This window comes from Syngnathoides biaculeatus, chromosome 20 (genome assembly GCF_019802595.1).
Source record: "Syngnathoides biaculeatus isolate LvHL_M chromosome 20, ASM1980259v1, whole genome shotgun sequence".
NCBI lineage: Eukaryota > Metazoa > Chordata > Actinopteri > Syngnathiformes > Syngnathidae > Syngnathoides > Syngnathoides biaculeatus.
This window is the reverse complement of record NC_084659.1, coordinates 3,371,168-3,390,259: the sequence shown is the minus strand read 5'-3', so window position 1 is coordinate 3,390,259 and position 19,092 is coordinate 3,371,168. Positions and strand designations below refer to the sequence as shown.

The 19,092-nt window shown below is 41.2% G+C and overlaps 1 protein-coding gene across 10 annotated transcripts in view; it reads left to right on the top strand.

The window, feature by feature from the left end:
• LOC133493618 (uncharacterized) overlaps window positions 1-17,932 on the top strand; it is a 29,741-nt gene extending 11,809 nt beyond the window's left edge. For 5 of the 10 annotated variants that reach the window (XM_061807166.1, XM_061807168.1, XM_061807165.1 and 2 more), the window contains 15 exons: window positions 4,270-4,408; window positions 9,592-9,701; window positions 9,793-9,870; window positions 12,800-13,007; window positions 13,408-13,483; window positions 13,839-14,150; window positions 14,242-14,320; window positions 14,423-14,502; window positions 14,780-14,977; window positions 15,065-15,151; window positions 15,376-15,629; window positions 15,749-15,877; window positions 16,316-16,453; window positions 16,906-17,023; window positions 17,368-17,932. In XM_061807166.1, coding sequence (XP_061663150.1) covers window positions 4,331-4,408; window positions 9,592-9,701; window positions 9,793-9,870; window positions 12,800-13,007; window positions 13,408-13,483; window positions 13,839-14,150; window positions 14,242-14,320; window positions 14,423-14,502; window positions 14,780-14,977; window positions 15,065-15,151; window positions 15,376-15,629; window positions 15,749-15,877; window positions 16,316-16,453; window positions 16,906-17,023; window positions 17,368-17,585 — 2,163 coding nt within the window. In that variant the 5' untranslated portion in view covers window positions 4,270-4,330 and the 3' untranslated portion in view covers window positions 17,586-17,932. Of the gene's footprint in view, window positions 1-2,362; window positions 2,457-4,269; window positions 4,409-9,591; window positions 9,702-9,792; window positions 9,871-12,799; window positions 13,008-13,407; window positions 13,484-13,838; window positions 14,151-14,241; window positions 14,321-14,422; window positions 14,503-14,779; window positions 14,978-15,064; window positions 15,152-15,375; window positions 15,630-15,748; window positions 15,878-16,315; window positions 16,454-16,905; window positions 17,024-17,367 lie in introns of all 10 variants that reach the window. The other 5 variants (XM_061807171.1, XM_061807169.1, XM_061807170.1 and 2 more) reach the window with 3 other exon arrangements.
• The last annotated feature ends 1,160 nt before the right edge of the window (window positions 17,933-19,092 follow it).

Below are 19,092 nucleotides of genomic sequence, written 5' to 3'. Positions count from 1 at the left end.
TTTAGATGGGTTAGATTAGAGAAAAAGGAAGGAAAACCCTTTTATTAATCATTCTCAAAAATCCGAAGGTCGCTACACGTTAAATAATGAAACTGCTCCCAATGATGTTTGTGTGGTTCAGAGAAAGCCACACTCCAGCTGATGCTTTATTTGTTGTTATGCCACCCCCAGGAGGCTGAAGATTGGATATTGTTTGAAAAGGGGCTGACTTCAGTTTGCTCAAGTCAGCGATCTGTCGCTTTAAATCAGGAGTGTCCAGACTTTTTTACCTCAAGATCTACTTGTCAAGCATCCAGCTTCTCTCAATCGACGGGGGTGACTTGCATTACCGAATGAGCCAATATTACACAACATAATTTACTTTGGAACTATCTTGAGTTCACGTTGATGATCACAAAACGTCATATGAATGAAAATGCAAACCTGGGCTGTGCCACTCACATCAGTGGATTTGTCCGACTGCAGTGAGAAACACTCACAATCTCCGATGTCCTTCCACACATCAGTCATGGCTTCACAGTACCATGTAACTGTACTCCTTTACAGCTGCAGAAATTTCATTGAAGGTAATATTCCTGCCTTATTTTTAAAAGATCGTCTTGGAAGGACTTCTTGTTATTAGCAATGATGTGACGAACCCGGAAACAATGTTTCAGTGGCGGCTTTCGCTGTTGAACTATATTGTGTGAAAAGTGACTGCTGTGCGACCAATTTGGATTTTTAGTTTATTCACTTTTCTCATTCTCAGCTTGCTTTTCAGCGGAATGCTGGTGTCGTATTTTCCATAAACTGTTCAAAGATGCCACTCCACATTTCACTACACTGGCAGATGAGGCAAACGCATACGAAAATGACTGTGAAAAGTTGTCTGCCTCCCATTCTGTATGAAAGTGATATCTTTTTTACTGCAGCATCCATACTCATGTTTAAGATTTTTTAAGTGAGAGCTTAAAATAGGGGGGAACTCACTGACAGCATGTTTTCCTGTACTGTCATTGCTTGCTCATGCGCAGCATTCGTCCATTTTCTTTGCCGCTGATACTCACGAGGGTTGCGGGGAGTGCTGGAGCCTAACCCAGATGTCAACGGGCAGGACGCAGGGTACATCCTGAACTGGTTGCCAGCCAATCGCAGGGCACATAGAGACAAACGGCCACACTCACAATCACACCACAGGGCAATTTAGAGTGTCCAATTAATGTTGCATGTTGTTAGGATGTGGGAGGAAACCGGAGTGCACGGAGAAAACCCACGCAGGCACGGGGAGAACATGAAAACTCTACACAGGCGGGTTCGGGATTGAACCAGTGACCTCAGAACTGGGAAGCCAACGCTTTACCAGCTGATCCACCGTGCTGCCCGTGGTGAACTAAAGTTACGAAAAAAATACAGTTTTCTTTTTTTTTTTTTTTTCTCGGCACGCCGTCACGAGCGACCGAAACTACCTCGGTCGATCACGAAACGGCGTGCCAAAGAAAGAAAAGACGTCAGCCTTTTTTTTGGGGGGGGGACATTTCGGAGCACACACAAGTTTCTCTAACAACGACATGCCTAGTTTACACTGCCCCCCCCTGTGCTCTTAAAAGGGTACACTCATAATTACAAATGTTACAGTACTGATGCAGCCCATCAATGTTTTTCATAACAACAGCACCCACCTCTGGTGCTTTAGTGAGCAATAGAGTGTGGGCAACGTAGAACAAAGACGAGCTAGACATGCTGCTTATGTTTACTCTCAATAATAATGGCGAAAGTTAAAAAAATAAATGCAGTTGTTTGGATAAGCGTTGGCCTCACAGTTCTGATGTCCCGGGTTCAATCCTGGACCTGCCTGTGTGGAGTTTGCATGTTCTCCCTGTGCCTGCGTGGGTTTTCTCTGGGAAGTCTGGTTTCCTCCCACATCGCAAAAACATGCAACATCACACATCACATCAATTATTAGTGTGCCTGTTTTCTGTCGTCTTCCTTCAAACACGGTTAGTGGAATTATGACCAAAAAGTTCCATTTTGGTCTCATCTGACCACAAAACTTTCTCCCATGACTCCTCTGTATCTTCCAAATGGTCATTGGCAAACTTAAGACGGGCCTTGACATGTGCTGGTTTAACCAGGGGAACCTTCCGTGCCATGCATGATTTCAAACCATAACGTCTTAGTGTATTACCAACAGTCACCGTGGAAACGGTGGTCCTTGCTCTTTACCGGTCATTGACCAAGACCTGTCAAGAACCATCGCCAAGTGGGAGAATATAGCAGGGTGTTCAAATACTAATTTTCTTCACTGTAATTGTCAGAGGGGAAAAAAACTCTTCGAATGCCTGCTAGGTTTAACTTGCATTGATCTGTAGTGCTTTCCCGACAGAAGGAGCCGGAAGAGCTGGTGGCCAGGATGTGGAGGGCCTGAAAGGATCCTGCTCGCTCTGGACCGAGTTCACATTGCGTGCAAGTCTTCAATAGTGGGTAGAGCAGTGCTGACAATCCGTTCAGTGATTTTTATTGTCGTTTGCAGTCAGAGTTTTTCCTTTTTTGTTGCGGCCCCAAACTATACTGTGATGGAGTTGCACAGCACTGATTGGATCACCGCTGTGTAGAACTTGCTCAGCAGCTTTTCTGACAGGCAGTGCTTCCTCAGAAGCCGCAAGAAGTACATCCTTTGTTTGGCTTTTTTGAGGATGGAGTTGATGTTCCCACTTCAGGTCCTCTGAGACTGTAAATTCCAAGAACATGAAGGTTTCGACGGTTGACACAAGACAATTGGACAGGGTCATGTGCAGCTGTGGTGAAGGATGCCTCCTGAAGTCCACAACAGTCTTTAGAGTGTTTAATGCCATTTTGTGTTGACCACACCAAAGCGCAAGTCTCGCAACTTCCTGTCGATATGTAGACTTGTCGCCGTCTTTGATGAGGCTGATGAGCGTGGTGTAATCTGCGAACTTCAGGAGTTTGACAGTCGGATGCCTCGAGGTCCAGACGTTTGTGTAGAGCGAGAAGAGCAGAGGGGAAAGGACACAACCTTGGGGTGCCTCAGTGCTAATAGTGCACGTCGATGAGGTGGTGTCCCACAGCCTCACCTGCTGTGTCCTGCCCGTCAGGAAGTTGTAGATCTACAGGGAGATGGCAGGCAAGGCGCTGAGCTGGAGAGGTTTGGAGGAGAGGAGTTCAAGGATGATGGTGTTAAACGCAAAGCTGAAGTCCACAAACAGGATCCTCTTATCAGTGCCCTCGCTGTCGAGATGTTCAAGGATGAAGTGCTGACCCATGTTGGCGGAATCATATGTAGACCTGTTAGCTAGCTAACTTTGGCTAATCTTTCCTGTCCTTTCCAGTGCATGCCTCCCCATCTTTCTCATTGTTCCTCCACCTGCTTCCTCCTTTCACTCCAAATCAATCAAATATCTGTGAACATCCAGTCTAACCTCATCTTTCTGCCTATCCATTACTACAGCAAAAAGGAAGGAGCTCAGAGCTGATCCATCATGCAGTCGCACCTCCACCTTAAATTCTTCTGTCACACCTCACCATTGTTCTGCTGCTGTCATACATGTCCTTTACTATTCGAACATATTAACATAACATAATCACCACACCAGACTTATGCATGCTGTTCCACAGTTCCTGGTACTCTGTCATAGGCTTTCTCTAGATCCACGAAGACACAATGTAGCTCCTTCTGACCTTCTCTGTACTTTTCCACTAGCATCCTCAAGGCAAATAATGCATCTGTGGTACTCTTTCTAGGCATGAAACCATACTGTTGCTCGGAGATGCTTACTTTTGTTCTGTGTGTATCTTTTTATTATTCAAAATGAAAGCCAATACAAATCCAACTAAACAAGGTGATATAGTTCCATATTTACAAGATAAGACATTCCATAAAGACACATGGAAAAAGGGTTCATAAAAACCTAGACAGATGCACGAATCATGTACAGTATCACTCACAAACTTTGGGATTTTATTTTTAATTCAGTATTTTTGGATTTACTGCTGCTGAAATAATTTTTAAAAGAGGCCACTGTTACACAAAAAATCTAGACGTAAAGCTTTGTAAATGTCAAACTGGGAGTATTCAGCCTCCACTGTGTAGTCCTTAAAACTTTTTATGAATGTTATTTTACATTTTTATAAATATATTTTTTTTTATGTTGACCTGCCCAATTTCATCATCGCCAATGTATCAAATTCCTCTGATTTTCACGTTAACACAACATCAAAATCACACGAGAAAAGATTTACCAAACCATGTGTGGTTCTTTTTATGTTTTGCAGACATCACTAAAATTATTCATACGAAGTGGCAAGGGCCTGAGCCCTTCATATTAAAGAGGAAATGGAGGACGAGGAGGTGCACCACATTAAAGAGGAAGAGGAGCTGATTTTGATTAAAAAAGAGGAGGAAGAATCACAAGTAAGTAATATGTGTCACTAAGATTTGGATTAAAAATGTCACTGCCAAAAATGCCAATTTTATGTTGTATTTCTGTGAACATATTTTTACTGGATTTTAAGCTAAACAAAAAATTGTCATTTTCTTTGTGGTTGAAATTTCAATTATTTTCACTTCATACTAAAAATTCGGTTATATCAAAGTGACCATATGTTCAACAGCTAGATTTCAGTTGAACTTTTCAATGTTAAATTCAGCAAATAAAAAACAAAAATCAACCTTTCAAAATTCAAACGCAATATTGAGTTTAATCTTGAGTTTGAACTGGCTGTCTGAAATTCAACATCTAAATTCAGTGTCAGGAAAAAAAGAAAAAGCAGTTACTTCGGGTCACAGACATTAGTAAAGGATGTCAGAACCCAACACCCAGCCAATCCAGTTACACTTTCTTAGTCACTTGACGTGATGCCTCTGGCACTCATATTGAAGGAAAACTAGCACCTCTGTGGCAGTCATGGAAGATAATGCTCACACAACGGAAAGTTCAATGCTTGTATTTTCCTGTAGCATGTTGTTACAGGGTTCATACGGGTCAGGGAATTTCTGGAATATCATGGGAAGAATCGTTGCCTTTTCCAGGTCTTGGAAAGTCCGGTAAATAAAAAAAAGATATATATTTGACTTGGGTCAAGGAATGTCATGGGATTTTCACTCACTGTGACTTCAGAGGCGCGATTGCACTCGCAAATCAAGCACGAAAAATCACGTGTAAAATTTGTTACAAATAGAAATACATAGACATTCTCAGCACACATGAAAACCAATGCAGTGCTGTGAACCACAGCCTGACTTTTTTATTTATTTTTTTAACATGGAAGAACACTCCTGATTGTTTACCTGACTCCAGCCCCCCCTTAGGCTCTTAAAGGGATACACTCATAATTACAAACACCGTTAAACATGTTTCTTGTTTACTCTCGATAAGAATGGTAAAAGTTTAAGAAAAAAGTGTTGTTGCTTTAATGAATGTAAGGTCTGTGAATAATAGAAGAAAAAGTGGCGAAACTGGACAAGATTTTCTCTTTTTTTTTTGAGTAAAATGGTCTGGTCTGAAGCCAAAGTAGAAACGTACAGGATGAGATGGTGTATAATGTTAAAATTCCACCTTGGCACAGCCTGATAGAGGATGATTGCATCGACAATACAGTGCACAAAACGCGAATTTTGTATTTTAAATATAGGACACCTCATAACATTACCTTTAAACTTTTTTTCATCATTCAGCTTTAAACATGCATTGCTAAAGATATTTTGCAAGCAATAATTCAGTTTTACACCAAGAAAAACTGACGGGGATATCATTGTGGGTTAAGAAAAGATGAAACAAATTTGGATGCGACATTTCAAATTTACAGTTTATAGTTGGCTTGGTTTGTTTAGCAATATATTTTTTTCTTCGTTGACATTTTCATTTTAAGTTTGCAAAAACACAAAATTGTTATTAAAAATGTTCTGATGGGAATGTGTGCGTTTCTTTCGGCTTGTCCCTTTCGGGGTCGCCACATCTGAATTTTTGAATGAGGCATGTAACTTCAATGGATGACACTGATCTGACCAAAGTGCATATGTCTTATGTTACTCACGGTGGTCAAAGGGGGCACTCATGGCCTTAGTGTGTTTGCTCAGACACGTAAAAAAACCTAAGGGAATGTTGGTTGTTGGCAAGTTTGAAGCCCAAGCCTTGCTTGCATAAAGCCTTCAAAACTGAAGAGTACTCTTACCTTACAACAAAGGAGATAAGAAACCACTTACGAGCGTGCTTAACTGCCATGTTGTAGTGATGGGGTAAGCAAACTCAAAGGCGAATGGCTTTGTAAAAGCATGCCCTGCTGATTACATACAAAAGCCAATGAGCTTCTTGTCAACAAAACTTTCATACACTTGTAATTATAGTTTCTATTTTTAATAACCATAAATTTCACAGTCATTATGAAGCACCCACTACATTGTTAAGCTTTGGGACTTATTATTTAAGTGGCAACCCACGATCATATAGCTGAAATATTGCTGTCTGCCACAACCATCAATCAAATATTAGTCATTGAATTTTGTATTGAGTAGCTGGAAAGTCATGGAAAATTCATGGAATTTTAATTTTCTGGAAGTGTACAAACCCTGTGTTAAAAAGGAATGTAACGCATTATAACTGAAAATTAGCCAACGAAACGTGGTTGCTTTTCCAATGCGGCGAAACCTTACTTTCCCTAGGGACATATTTGACAGCAACACTGCTTCTCAGCTTCACGTTTGTGCAAAGGTCTAGCGGAAACATGACAACAAAAGCCGAAACACACCAAAACAAAAGTAGGGGGCCAAGAAGTGCAAAACACAAAAACAAAAGCCGAAACACACCAAAACAAAGGCCGAAACTGGAAAGGGAGGGTTCTTATTCGGATGTTCTCAGGAACGCTACAGTCCAGGAAGTACATTGTTTCCTGGTATGCAACATCCGTGAACACACCATTCCGCGTTGCTGGACAGGAAGTGACACAAAGGCATGCTGTACCGGACTTATTGTTTACCGATCGAAACCATGCAATTTTTTGGTCCATTCTTCGGCCATCACCTCATCTACTTGGCTCTGTTTTGCCATACATGTGGGAGCTCTTTAGACTGTTTGAAGAGCAAATTGAATGAAACCGGGTTCTAGCGGAGAAAGAATTATTCATCTGAGGACATCATAATTAGGGCCATTCAATTGGAACTTCGCCGATCTGGACGGCTGTTTGACTACCGAACGATTTGGCAAGTACTTAGACAAAAGTACAATTTGCAAGTTAAAAGGGAGCTTAATCCTCAAGGGTGTGAGATAAGAGCATGCCGAATATTTATAAGAAGGCACCACTCTTTGGGACCAAATTATGTCACATGTTTACAAATAATGGTAGTGTTCTCCCTAACCCTTTTTTAACACATTTCCCTGTGGAATCATCAGTCATATGTTTATTTGGAAAAAAAAAAATTGAAATTATTTTTAAATGTGGAACAAAACAACAATATAATGAGCCAAACATCTGTGTACTCTCTCCAAATATTTTGACAAAACTGCCGTACAGTACAGCAAACCCAATGAAAAAACGTTTATTTTAATAACAATAAATGTAACTCCAATGTAGAGATATTCGGTCGATTAAACTAACAGGACATAAAAACTGTGCCAAACAAATTTGAGCATTTCATCTGAGATGACACTCTGTGGCGACTGTAGTACTCTTTAACGAGCCTTTTTTTTTCCCTTGGCCTGAAATCTTTTCGTTGCTTTTGGTCCAAAGTTACACGCCTGTTACGTTCCTTTGACTTAGAACTTCTGAAGTTCATGAATTGGTTATATAATACGCAAGGATTTTCTCCTTTAAAAAAAAAAAAAAAAAGAGAGAGAGAATTCCGTTTGAAAAATTCAGAAAGTTGGGAGCCACTACAAAATTCGCATCTAAATAAATAGCGTGCCCGTACAGGTACAAACAGCGCTTATCTTGCTCACCATGATCCGGATAAGTTTCCTGTGTGTTTTGTCCTCTTTTTAGTTCCGCATCATTCAAACACTCAAAAGATCTCCCACATGTATGGCAAAACTGAGCCAAGTGGATGAGGTAATGGCTGCAGAATGTACAAAACATGGCATTGTTTCGATCGGTAAACAGTGTGTCCAGGTACAGCATGCGTTCGCATCACTTCCTGTCTAGCAACGCAGAATGGTGTGTTGATGGATGTTGCATACCAGGAATCAATAAACATCCTGAACTGTAGCGTTGCCGACAATGTCTGAATAAGAACCCTCCCTTTCCGGTTTTGACTTTTTTGTGTTTCGACTTTTCTTTTTGTTTTGCACTTCTCCGCCCCTTATTTTTGTTTTGGTATGTTTCAGTTTGTTGCAGTGTTTTGGCTTTTGTTGTAGTGTTTCCGCTTTCGTTGTAGTGTTTTGCACTTTACAGCCACTATCTCTAGAGCTCTCATTTCACACAGTAGAGCTGAAGATCTTTGGACGAACCCTAGTTCGGGCTTAATGTCAATCATTTCACACAGACCCGGGCCGGGCTAGGCCTTGCAGTCCGTTTTGCGTTCCATTTTGGTGCGCCCAAAATGGAGCTAGATGCTCCGGCGCTCCAAGCTTTTGTACCGGCAACGAAAGCAAAGCCTGAGGTGTGGGAAAAGTTTTGACCAACTGCACAATATAAATAACGATCCAGTCGTTATGTGAAATGTAAAAGATGCGATGTGTATAATTTGTTCATTTTTGACAAATGGGGAAAGAGCTGTTGTGTGCCTGTACATTTTTTAATCATGTTGGGCTGTAATAGGGTTACATGTTTATTAGTTTGGGGTACAACACATTGTTCTGTTTCTGAGCAGTTGTGTGTGGCTGCAATCAGGTTTTGGTTTTTAAAAATCTGTCAAAATGAAGCCTACAAATCCAGAGTGCAGTTTCTACATTTAGGAACAATATGGAGTCCTGCTCAAAATCACAACACAACACAAAAGTCATAAAAAGGAACAAGTAACAAAGATTTACTTTATATAGAGGTAAACGAAGTTGTTGAGGAGGTAATAAGTATGCACTACTTTTTAACAGTAACTTCCCCAACACTGCTCATAACCACATACCCATTTAGCTTTGCTGCTGTATTGATCATGTGACTTGATTTATCCTTTCGTTCACATGTGGCACAGCAGGATTACAGTTATGCATCAATTAAACTCTGGGAATGAGAGTGATACATAACTTGCTTCTCTCTTTTACAGTTAATTTCCCATGTATTAGATGCGCCAAAACCAGACTGAGAAACCTTACTTGTAGAATGTTGTTGCCAGGTTCTGATGAAGATTAGGAGGAGCTATTCTGAAGCCTACCTTGTCTTCATCAGTCTGTTGTTCATTTTAGTATATAATTAAAGCTTATTTCTATTGAAAATAAAACCTCTACCAATCCACATTTTCCTTTTTATTAGACGTCATTATAACATCATCCAAAATATCAGTTCCCTAGCAAACTGCAGATTTACTTGATGTTCATACAGTTTAGAACATTTTAATAGGAGAAGAGCACAGAGTTTTCGCTAGTAAAATGTATCTTTTTCATAAAACGTAAATTCCACTTAAGTGTTCCATTTTCAGCTGCTACTTTGTCTTGTATTTTGTGATGGCAGGGTAGTCAGGCTGATATGATTCAGTCAGCCAGGCATTTACTTAACTTATTAACATCATCCGAAAGACCTTGGAGTGGAGGAAGCAGTGATGTCAACAACCACGATGCCAGGTTTAATAATAAAATGCAGCCCCAGTGCAAAATGTTTTCAATGTTAAGATCATAGCTGTTTGCTAAAAATTCTGTTCTTGAAATTTTGTAGGCTACAGAGACAAAATACACAAAGTGGAAATGTTCTGCCTCAAACTGAAACACCATCTGTCCACATGGAAATGACCAGGTAAATTTATTTAAGGTTAACTCTCTTTTGAAGAATGCATTATAAAACTGTATTTGTTTCCCAAAACTTCCACATGAATGTGTTATGCCATAACCCCTCCTTGAGCCGAGCCGTCACCTTATTGTGGTGGAGTGATTTGTGTGTCCCAATGATCTTGGTAGCTAAGTTGTATGGGGCTTCACGCCCCTGTTAGGGTCACCCATGGTAAAAAGGTCCTAAGTGAGAGACCAGACAAAGTACGACTCCAAAACCCCTATGATGAGTGCATATGTTGGATCTCGGTTTCCCTTGCCCGGACGTGAGTTACCGGGGCCCCCTTCTAATAGCCAGTAAACAACCAAGTAAAGCTAGAGTTACGACTGACTAACAATAGGCAAACGCGTGCAACGCTAGGCGAACCTTAGTAAAACGTTCCACGGATGTTCTTGAACGTTCTGCAGCGTTTAAAATTAAACGTTGATGAACGCTGGTCTCGGTGGGAACTTTTGTGCATGTTCAAAACTTTTTTTCCGGACCGGCGTTCTCCGCCGATTCCCAGCGAGCATTGACGTTCACTGGCGTGGAAACAACGCTACTCTGGGGCTATCCTGGCGACCATGGGCGACTACCAACGTTTCCTCAAACGTTATAGGACGCTGGCCAGAATGTCATGGTATGACGGGGCCATAAGAGGCAGTGCCGAAGAGCGCTTCGTCTGGGGAGTCCATAATTCTGCTGGGGATTTCAATGCCCATGTTGGCAATGACAGTGAGACCTGAAAGGGCGTGATTGGGAAGAACCCCCCCGGATCAGAACCAGAGTGGTGTTCTGTTACTGGACTTCTATGCTCATCAAGGATTGTCCATAACAAACACCATGTTCAGGAATAAGGGTGTCCACATATGCACCTCGGACCAGGACACCCAAGGTCGCAGTTGATTGATTGACTGTCATCATATTTTGAACCGCATGTTTTGGATACTTGGGTGAAGAGAAGGATAAGCTGTTAACTGATCGCCACCTGGTGGTGAGTTTGCTCTGATGGTGGGGGAAGATCCCGGTCCGATGTGGCAGGCCCAAATGTATTATGAGGGTCTTCTGGGAACAGCTAAAAGATTCCCCTGACAGAAGAAATTTCAACTCTCACCTCCGTAGGAAATTTGCCCACGCTGCTCCTCTGAATTGACCCCTCCGTACAGGGCACTTAACCACGCCTCCTGAAGTTACGTCACCCCATGTGTGCTAACCTCAGACAAACAATTAGCAAAAATGGCGGCGCAGGAAGAAAAGACTAGAGCGAAATTGTCCGATTTACTAGCTGATTTCTCACTCGCATTCTTAGCTAACAGTGAAATATCGTTGAAACGCATACAGCAGGGCTTCAAGTATTTCAGCGAGGGGTATTTCAATGGTATTTACATGCATATCGACGGAGAAACCATTGATATTAGCGCGAGATCTTTCCGGAGTCAGAGGAAGACCGAGAAGCTACATAATATAATATATTATAACCCAAAGACGAATTCGTCATTGACAGTTTCCTATTTTCGTGTTACATAATATCACACTTGTGTGCAGAATCTGTATGTGTATCTGTATAGCCGTTTGTGAACCGCCGTATGAAGGAAAAGAAGGCGAGGCTTGATTTACGAGTTGTTTCTCTCATTTTCTTTGTGTAACGTCACGCGCTCCCCTCAATAATTATTCTTGAATTAGTGCCGAACCTACGTAAGTCCCGACCGAGTATGACAATCACTACTTTATAGTGTCCTCAAACATCCTTCCTTCAGTCTTGGTGTCTCGGTGCACGTCGAAGGCTTTTAGGACTCGCTAGTCCGGTTTAGCTTAGCTAGATAGCCGCCAACAGAGACACGTTTGTGCAGTCAGATCATCGCAAAATATCGCTCAACACAGATCAAGTGTGTCAATCATTCACACGTAACTATGTTATGCAAGCGAAGAACTGCTAATTCATTTATATGAGACATGTATTGAAAATCAAATATAGGGCACACCTTCGTGCAAACATAGTCCGATTTACCGTAGCTCAGTAGCCGACGAACCGAGACACGTTTGTGCAGTCAGATCATCGCAAAATATCGCTCAACACAGATCAAGTGTGTCAATCATTCTTACGTAGCTATGTTATGCAAGTGAAGAACTGCTAATTCATTTATATGAGACATGTATTGAAAATCAAATATAGGGCTTACCTTCGTGCAAACATATCTGTTCCGGTTGATTTTAGATGGATTCAGTTGATGATGCGGTTTTCCACAAAGTTTGATCCATCGAAGACATTTTTTCGTACTGTGTCTTCGGTTTTGGAAAGGGTACGAATTGAACTCCACCAACTAGCCTTTCAGGATACCTGTCGTCACTATTACAAAGTCCGTGACTACACCTCTTAACCATATCTATTGTTAAAGAACCCAAATACGCGATAAAACGGTAACAAAAGCTATACTGGACCATGCAACGTTGTCTGAGGGAACGGTGGGTGTGGAAAAAGGGGCGTGGTTTATGCAGCTCTCTGGCCTCTGATTGGTCAGCGACGCGGATGATGCAATTTCTACGGAGGGGTCAATTGAGAGGAGCCAGATGAGGTGGCTGGGACATCTGATTTGGATGCATCCCGGGCGCCTCTTTAGTGAGGTGTTCGGGGCATGTCCACTGGAAAGAAACCCCTGGAATGACCCAGGACATGCTGTAGAGACCATGTCTCTCGGCTGTCTTAGGAATGCCTCGGGATCCCTCCGGAAGAACTGTGGAAGAAGTGGCTGGTGAAAGGCAAGCCTGGGTATCCCTGTTGAAGCTACTCCCCCCGCGACCCAACCCGGAAAAGCAGTAGAGAATGGATGGATGGATGGATACTACCTCATTTGTCATTGGTTATGTCTTCAAGGTGATGTTGAAAATGAAATAAGTATAATTTGTCTTAAATTTTCAGGTCATTTCCTGGAAAAGGAAGAGGAAAAAGAAGATTTACTCAAACAAACCTTGTATCTGCAAAGAAGAAGAAGCCACTAGATATAAATTTTTATTTACTGCCGAGACTCTATGAAAAGACACCTACAGAAGAAGAGCAGTTCATCCACATGAAAGCGGGATTGGGCCGAAAAACTGCTCATATAGATAAGAGCACAACACATGAGGAGGTAATTCACTCATCTGATAAAGATTAGATGTAAAGCTAAGATGGGAAACACACACAATCCACAAACATTTAAAAAGCTTTGGTTTACAGATCACAGTAACTTTGGAAGAGTGAAATTTCAAGTAATTTATTTTCATTTTCACCAATAACCATCTTTTTTATATCTTCATTAGTTGAGCTATGGCTTCAGCAAGAGTTGTGCATTTATCATATCTTTCATTGTGATTAAAAATTTTATCATAAGATTTTTTTATTTATTGTGACAGCAATAAATTTCAATTATTTAAAATCTCCAAAAACTGACTGACCGTATTGCTGAAATGGTCATTTTTAATGAGGATCAATCACTGTGTATGTAATGCATTTGTGATGACTCTGAATTCAACATATTTCTTTTACAGTTGTGCGAGAGGCTCAAAGTTTTATTTCCAAAGCTTGGAACAATTACAGGGGGTTGGCTGCTTTATAAATCAGCAGGTGGGTGATCAAGTGGCTGATGTCAGGTTAATATTATTCTTCAGGGCAGACTGGAAATGACCAATTCTACTGTTCAAATCAATAACAACCACTTTCGGTCTCAGAGCAAGACTTGGAGCACCCCCAAAATGCTCCCTGGGTTCCGACCATGGCTGCCACTTGTCCAATAAAAGGGATAGGTTAAACATGGAAAATATAATTACTTTACAAGAACTGGAACCGTTACAAAACAATTTATTGTGATTTTAGGACTAAGTTATTTCATCAGCAAAATTCAGGCGGTGGATCTAGTTTTCAGACAAACTGTTAATGCGCTTTGATTCAAAGCAAAGTCATAAGGCACTGTCTCTTGTAGGTGGATGGGGAAGACGCAAATTGACCTTGATTGGCCCTGAAGATGATGGTTATACAGGCACAATGTTGAAGGTTGCGAGCCGTGGTGTGAAAAACCTATTCATAGTTCCAATTCAAGAACAACTGTGCACGGATCCTCTTCAGCTGACTGACGAGGCATTTGCTAAAATGCCAAAGGCCATGTGTCACAAATGCAGAATAGATATCCCCTTGCATTTTTTGACTGAACACATAAAGTCTTGCGGTGAGACAGAGCTCACCTCTGACAAAAATGTGGCTTCTGTCGATCTTTGTGACCCTGCAGAGAAAATATGTAAGAAATGTTTAAATGTTTGTACATTATATGGTGGTATTTTAGATATTTGCTTCCTTTCAAAAATATGGCTTTTGCTTTGTAACAACAGCAATGCAAGCGTGTCCTGTGTGTGGAGATAGGTTTCGCAGTGAGGATATTGAAGCGCACGCTTCAGCTTGCGGAGAAAGGTATGTATTTACCTTAGGTAATATATTCCATCAAAACGGTTAGACGGTTTCATTCTTAGTTTAAAGCATATTCTGCAAATGTTATAACAAATACTGCCTCAGAAGTACAGGACTTCATTCCATAGAAGAAGTGAGTGAAAATATGCCTGGGCCATCTACATCATATTCATCAGACAGTGATGGTGAGTGTGGTCTAGGCTTAGCAGTTATGTAAATCTGTTTAAGTACATAAACAATGGTAGTCACGTCTCATAGCTTCAATACAGCTACACAGAAATTCCCTTCCAAAGGAATTCCGTGTGTTATAACAGCTACTTGGTGTGGGGAAAAAACAAATGTTTGTTTTTTGTTTTTACCCGACCTTACTTCACTTTTTGCTTAAGATACCTTTTTAACGCCAGGTAAAAAAAAGTCAATGCTTTCCTGTAACTAAAACACCTTAATTGTTTTTTTTCCAAGACTGGTATACCATCAGCAATGTATCAAAGGCTATATCTTGCTGGGCACAACATTTCCTCCAAATACATGCAGCGGAGAACCCTTTACTGCTGAAGATGGACTTAAGGGAAAGCTGTGCTGAAAACGACATGGCTCTGATTTCATTCTATAAGCGTCCAAATGTGCAATGGGCATACCCCCTTAATTGCAGACTTGAAGGTACCTGTAATTAAAAGTTACAAGTTTTATAGATAACCTTTTTTCAATTCAGAGTATTTTTGATTTATAAAAACATTCACCTTGCAGGAGATGTTGCTGTGGGACAGGGGGTAACCCGCTTTTTTTTTTCTACCATACTGGAAAAGTTGAAGTCGGGTTTTTCTATAAACTTTGGTATGTAATTAAATTCCATTTCATGTTCACTGTAGGTTGCACAAGCACTTGTCAAACAGTATTTTTATAAATTGTTAGAAGATATTATGATTATTCGAAGAATTCAGTAAGGCGTTACTATGTACCCAAAGTCTTATCTGTTGAGGCAGTTAAATATTTGACTAACCCTAACCCTTTATGCATCTGTGTCATGTATTTTTTTATATTGTCGATGTATTGAACAGGAAACTCCCCTATGACACGACTTTTCGAAGGAGAACCTGGCCATTTGGTCCCATCAGCCTCTCACTTTCTTGTTGAAAGTGACATGTTCTTAGTGGCTGGTAGAATGATTGGCCATTCTTTCCTTCATGGAGGACCTCGCCTGTCAGGACTCAGCCCTGCTCTTGTTCATGTTCTACTGGGTGGCAGTCCTGAAACAGCAACTGTCACCCTGGAGGACTGCCCAGACCTAGACATCAGAGAAACAATCAATCTTGTATGCCCCCCAATTTAAAAAAAAAAAAAAAAAAAAAAAAATCCACCTTTGTGTATTACTGTATTGTAGTCCTCACTTGTATTTTTTTTTCTCTGAGTTGACTGTGTTCTGTTTTGCAGCTCGAAGGAGAATCCAGGCTCTCTGATTCTCAAAAAGAAAAAGTGCAGAGCTTGGCATATTCATGGGACCTTCCTTGCCCCACAGACAACAATAGGAAGTGGCTTCTGGAAAAGCTGTTGTTTCATGCAGTGAGTTTGCATTCATTTCTCTTGCATGCATTTTTTTTCTTGAACTTTTTCATACAAATTGAGTCATAGGAGGCGAAGGAGTGGTGCAGTATAACCAGAGCTTTAAAACAAATTGTCTTAAGTTGTTCCTCGGATCAGCTCACAGACTAAGGAGACTTTTCAGCTTCAGCTCCTATCCCAAGAACCAGTCTACTACTTTGTCTGATGTCTGCCAAAACTCAGTAATTCACTTCTAAAGACTCATCTCTTTACATTGGCCGTTAAATATATTCCTGTTGTTCATATAACATGGATTATTAATATTTTTGCATCCACACTGTTTTATTGTCAACTTCTTTAACTGTTATCAGTTTCAGTTACCAAAGCAGCACACTGGTTTTGTTTTGACTTTAATGTAATGTGTTGTATAGAAATAAACTCTTGTGACTTTTTATATAGGTTCTTGGACGTGTCACAAGACAAATAAAGCAGCTTAGGCGAGGCTTGAAAGAAACCCCAGTATGGGCACTGGTGACGCGGCGGCCAGATGCTGTATCCCTACTCTTTCCAAAAGAGGAAGCAGCCCTGTGTCCAGAGGTAACTTTTAAGGAACTGGAATTATGGTCATCTTTTACAAAACAGATGGTCTTCTGCAAACACGTAAATGTTTGTAACTGCATTATTAAGTACTCTTAACCCTTGTGCTCTCTTGCAGGGTCAAAAGTACCAAGTGGTCCTCAACTCTGGCCCTCGAGAGCCACAGCCCTGCATGTTTTAGATGTTACCCTGCTTCAGCACACCTGATTCTGATGAACAATCATCATCTCCTTGTCATCAAGGTCTGCACAGTTCTGTTGATGACACAGCTACATGTATCCTGGTGTGCTGAAGCAGAGTAGCATCTAAAACATGCAGGGCTGCAGCTCTGGAGGAACAGGGTTGAGGCCCACTGGGTACTTTTGACCCCACAAGACAGCACAAGGGCTAAAGTGATGTGCAAAATAGAAATGTTAAACACAACAAAATTAAAGTGTTCCTGCTGAATTCAGGTGGTACTTCAGAATATCACTTGGCCAGAAACAGATGATGGAAGTGACGAAGACGACAACTGCTCAAGTGAAACCAAATCCCACATTTCAGGATATCTTAGACAGTTCATTACAAACTGTAAGTGTACCAGTGTCTGATTTAGAGGTTTTCAAATACTTTGCAATGAGGCATCGCTAGAAGAATGAGTTTTGTACTGCTCGTTAGCACGTGGAACTCACAATTCAGTTTCAATCTTAGCGCCACATTCAAACTAACAATGGAGTTTACATGTTCCTGTGTTTGTATGTACTCTGATTACCTACCTATCACAACAGCTGGATTTTAATAAAATATAAAGCTGTCTTACAGATTTCCTTTTACCTTAAAATCCTTCAAACATACAAATTTACCAAGTAAATGTAGTTTTATGGCAAATAAAATGTGGCATTCTGATTGTATTGTTGTTTTGTTCTCTTTCAAAGCCACACCACCTGAGCTAAAAGATCTCATGAAATTCTGGACTGGATGGGAGACTTTACCAGCACGTCTGTCTGTGGAGATTGTGCAAAGCAAGTATCCCACAGCTGCCACTTGCTGTGAAACATTGCGAATCCCAAGCCACTACAAGGACTACAAGTCTTTCAAAGATGATTTTGTAGTCTGTATTTCCTCTTGCCAAACTGGCTTTGGTTTGCTCTGAATGAGCAACCTACCTGTTGAAACCTGATCTGCATTTAGGCTATTGCAATGTTTACATTTTGGTATATGTGAAACAGCTTTGTTACAATGACACTGTTCTCTGCTAGAGAAATCAAATTTTCTGTTTCTCAGATCACATGTTCTTTAGATATGGTTGCATTTTGAACTCATTTACACAAAACTAGTAGCATGATAATGTTCAGAGGAGATATTGCCATTACACTGTACTGATTGATTTAATGGCAGTTTAAAATATGCCATTGAAATTTGTTTTTATGCAACATTTTATTGTGAGTGTTAACATGAGTTTCTAAATGTTTTAAGTGCATTTGAAAATAAAATACAGAAGCCAAACTATCTTCTCATCTTTTTCCATCGAAGCCCATCTCCCGCATCTTCCTCTCTAACACCAACTCCCCTCATGTCTTCCCATAACATCCATCAACCTTCTCTTTGGTTTTCCTCTTGCTCTTTTGCCTGGCAGCTCCATCCTCAGTACCCTTCTACCAATGTACTCATTTGCTTGCCTCTGGACATGTCCAAACCATCAAAGTCTGCTCTCTCTCACTTTGTCTCCAAAACATCCAACGTTGGCTGTCCTTCTAATGAGCTCATTTCTAATCCTATCCAACCTGCTCACTCCGAGCGAGAACCTCAACATCTTCATTTCTGGCACCTCCAGTTCTGCTTCCTTTTGTCTCTTCAGTCCCACCGTCTCTAATCCATAAATCATGGCCAGTCTTACCACTATTTTATAAACTTTGCCCTTTGTCCAAGCAGAGACTCTTCTGTCACATAATACACCAGACACCTTCCGCCAGTTGTTCCAACTCGCTTGGACCCGTTTCTTCACTACTTTACCACACTCACCATTGCTCAGGATTGTTGACCCCAAGTATTTGAAGTCATCCACCCTCACCATCTCTTCTCCCTGGAGCCTCAATCTTCCCTCTCACTCATGCACATGTATTCTATTTTACTTGGGCTAATATTTATTCCTCTCCAGTGCATTTCTCCATCTTTCTAATTGTTCCTCCACTTGCTACCTCCTTTCGCTGCAGAGCACAATATCTGCAAACATCATAGTCCTAGGGGATTCCAGTTTAACCTAATCTGTAATCAATTACCACATCAAACACGGGACAAAGACCAGGTACCTTCCCGTGGAAGCCTGGTCACTTCACTCTGACTTGCGCCGTGGGAGGCAACCTTTTCCCTGTGACTTTGCTTCGATTACCTGTACCTCTTGCTAACGGGTTCCACAGATCCTGCTCTGGCGAGACGCAATATTCAAAGGGACTTCAAAGCTTCTTTTGTTGTTTCTGCTCGGGTTCTCCCCGCTAGCCGTGGTGCCACAGGCTGGTCACAGCGCCCCCTCGACCTCTATCGATCATCCTGTCATCCTTTGCTCCTGACATTCTCTCGTCATCTTCTACTTTTCAGAGGACGAGGGAGCCTCCCACATGCAAGTCTAGCGCTTCTGAGGACCATCCTCAGGCGCCTCGAGT